The sequence below is a fragment of the Parasteatoda tepidariorum genome, chromosome 4 (assembly GCF_043381705.1).
Source record: "Parasteatoda tepidariorum isolate YZ-2023 chromosome 4, CAS_Ptep_4.0, whole genome shotgun sequence".
Lineage (NCBI taxonomy): Eukaryota > Metazoa > Arthropoda > Arachnida > Araneae > Theridiidae > Parasteatoda > Parasteatoda tepidariorum.
This window is the reverse complement of record NC_092207.1, coordinates 87,691,272-87,694,654: the sequence shown is the minus strand read 5'-3', so window position 1 is coordinate 87,694,654 and position 3,383 is coordinate 87,691,272. Positions and strand designations below refer to the sequence as shown.

Here is a 3,383-nt window from a genome sequence, read left to right as displayed (position 1 = left end):
TTCAAAAGGAAGAAATATTTAGAATTATTTTGATATAATTTATAAACAGATGAACTAGTAGAGTTCTTTTTTTTATCTAAATTGGTTAAATAACTAAAGTTAGATACAAAAATTCTAATAAATACGAAAAATAAACCTACAATTTGACTCTTAAAAAAAAACAACGTAACGCGTGGGTCAGAAAATCAAGTTCGACATACGCGCGTGGCGCTACTTGCAGGTATCTAATTAAATCTGATAAAAAAATTGATTCAGAATGATCATAAACCCAAGACTTAAAGCAGCAATGTTAACACGCCATGCACAACCACGTGATTAGACACAACTATGCGATCAGTTGCAAGTACGCAATTAAGCGAAAATAATTGAACATGCCCGAAAAAAGTTTCGATGAAAAACTTGCTAGAATAAGTTAGTTTTTTTTCCTTCTGTACTTTTTGTACGGTTAGAAAATGATTAAAAGTAATGAAATGTTTCTTAAATTCTTTATTGAAACAGTGTTCTATTTTTAAATAGTGATCTAAATTAAATAGTGCAGAAAAAAATAATTTATCTAGCATGGTGTTATTTTTTCTTCAGATAACAGCTGTCAAAATTGCCTCTGAGAACTATTCATAATCTTCCTCCCCTTCAGCCACCATTACTTCAATTTTATCAACAACTTGCTCTTCAAGATCTTTTACCGCATCATCATCAAGTGTGTATCTCTTCATGAATTCAGACACTGAAGGATATGCTTTCTTCAGTTCTTCTTTTTCATCAAGAATTTCTGGCTCTTCAGTTTCCTCGACTTCGCTTGCTTGATCCGCACTGGCTAAAACATCAGGCGAATCCGCCTCTCTTCGTCGACGACCGGTAAACTGAGGTTGAGCTTGCCGAACTTGCTGTAAGCAAACAGGCTTATATTAATTTGAATAACATATCTCATTATAGAAAGCGTGGAAGGGGATTTCCCCCGTAGGTAGGGAATTTACTGCAATCAAGCGAACACTCTAATTACTTAACTTTAGTTTTAACGTACATAGTCATAATATTTTATAATGATAGCAATGCAAATCCTCTTAATTGGAGAAAAAAGAGGAAAAATCAATCTTTGCATTTTTATCAGGACTAAAAGAAATGATTTTTTTTTAAATTTCAAGTTTTAAAGTTCGGCTATAGATTGTACTGTTAGCCAATGAAAATGAGAAGGAGAATGATTTAGTACAAAATAATGATTTTTGAGAGAAATCACCATTCTCAGAAACAATGGGAAGCAGTTAGGTGACAAAATTTATCCTTTGCTTACTTCTGATAAAATAAATGGACCAGAATGTCTGCATCATGCTAAACGCCGTAAGCAAGAGGTTAATAGAATAGATGCTGATGTAGATATTTCAATAGAAATGGTCAGTAAAAATATTGTTTTACTGTTTTTATGATAGCAGCATTATCTATTGACACCTGCTGATATGTGGTCTAGATGATTTAACTAACATTAAAAAAATACAAATAAACAAGTTATTGGTTGAGTTCTTTGGCTTGGAGTTTGGAGCGAGCACCAAAATGTTGTAAAACTGCAGTTCGAAATCCGTCAATTTAGCTTAACAAGTTTTAATCTTAAGAGAGGCGCAGAGATATTTCATCTTTTGTTTTTGTTACAAACAAACGGTTTTGAATTGAATTAAATATTATATAATTGTATTTTTTCAGAATGATTTTCTACTAACATTTTAAATTTTAATATTTTAGAATAAAGAATACTGTTCTAACCTTGTGCCGGCTACGGTTTTAACAATAACTTTTGAATCAAAATAAAATTCATATGAAATATACATTTACAAATTGAAAATCTGATTGGTACGTTTTAAGTAGAACGACCAATCTAGATCCAGTTAAAATATTCCCTTAAATTCTTAAAAATACGAATTAAATTATAACATTTTAAAGAATTTTAGCTTTAGTTGATATAATTTATTTTCCGACAAAATTGCTTGAAATATTATTAAAAGAATTATTGTTAGATAAAGAATAATGATGTTACGTAGAAACTATGAGTTACATAGCTCGAAAAGTTGGCTGTCAAACGGGGGAAACATTTCAAAAGTTGAAGGGGTTCGGAGCGTGCTCCAAAAGCTTCGTATCGTAGAACTCATCAACTTATGAACAAAAATATCGCTAGTAACAATAAATTTTTAAATTGATGTTACCTGTAAGCAATTAGAGATAATGCATACAGCTTCAGTTGATGTAATGTTACTCATCAATGCTGACGTCTAAAATGGAAAAACAAAAGCTTAATAACATTAATTATCAAACACATAAAATAATATTTTTATGTAAACTGTAAAGAAGGCACAGAAATTTTAATACATGCATGCATGCATATATATAAGTTCAAAATAAAGATAAAACAAAGAAAATTATAGACATATGAAAAAATGGGGGGGGGAATAATAGGTAAAAAACTTATTGTTTTTCTTAACTTTCTTCATGTTTTCTTGTATTTATTTATTATACCGAGTGACCAAATTATTATGACCACCTGACAGTTTTATGCAAAATGAGCAATTGTGTCACAGTGTAGCCGCTAGAGAGCGAGATATCTGCTAAAAGAGCATGCAATGCAAGTGAACCACTGTGTTATGCCCGGAGATGTAGGCAAAAACGTAACTTAACTGAGTTTGAATGCGGAATGATTGTAGGTGCTTGAAGCGTCGGAATCAGTATCAGCAAAACTGTTGCTCTTGTACAGTGTTCGAGAGCAGCAATTGTTAGTATGTACAGAGAGTGGACTACCAAACAGAAAACTGGGTCTCAACATTCAGCTTGTGGTCGTCACCAGCTATTGAATGTTCGAGCTGGAAGGAGACTTGCTGGAGTTGTCCAGTCTAACTGAAGAGCAACCGAATGTCAAGTAGTAGGGAATCTTAATGAAGGTGAAACAGCGAAAGTCGCCGAACGAACTGTGCGCCACAAATTGCACCGTATAAACTATGGGAGCCGAAGACCTGTTCAAAAGCTTCAGCTGTCAGCCCTGAACAAGAGCAGACATCACCAGTTTGCAAAGGATTGGACTGTAGATGACTGGAAAAGGATCACGTGGTCTGACGAATCACATTTTCAATTACACCATGCTGATGGCAGGATTCGGATATGGCGAACGCAGCACGAAAGCATGGATCCAACACTTCAACACCAAGTGCATTGACCCAACACTTCACGCTCATGGAAGCAATGTTATGGTTTTGGGGGATGTTTTCTTGGAAATGAATTCTATCAGAACCACATATTATTTTGTAGTTTATTTTATGTGAAGGAATAAAAAAGGAATTCTATCAGAACAACATATTATTTTGTAGTTTATTTTATGTGAAGGAATAAAAAAAGAATTCTATCAGAAC

The 3,383-nt window shown here is 33.3% G+C and overlaps 1 protein-coding gene across 1 annotated transcript in view; it reads right to left on the bottom strand.

The window, feature by feature from the left end:
• Positions 1-469: 469 nt before the first annotated feature.
• The window catches only part of LOC107450262 (uncharacterized), a 23,341-nt gene continuing 20,427 nt past the window's right edge, over positions 470-3,383 (bottom strand). Inside the window, exons 5-6 of the mRNA XM_016066020.3 lie at positions 2,190-2,255; positions 470-884 (exon numbers count right to left, since the gene is read on the bottom strand). Of these exons, the coding sequence (XP_015921506.2) occupies positions 609-884; positions 2,190-2,255 (342 nt within the window). The 3' untranslated portion in view covers positions 470-608. The remainder of the gene's footprint in view (positions 885-2,189; positions 2,256-3,383) is intronic.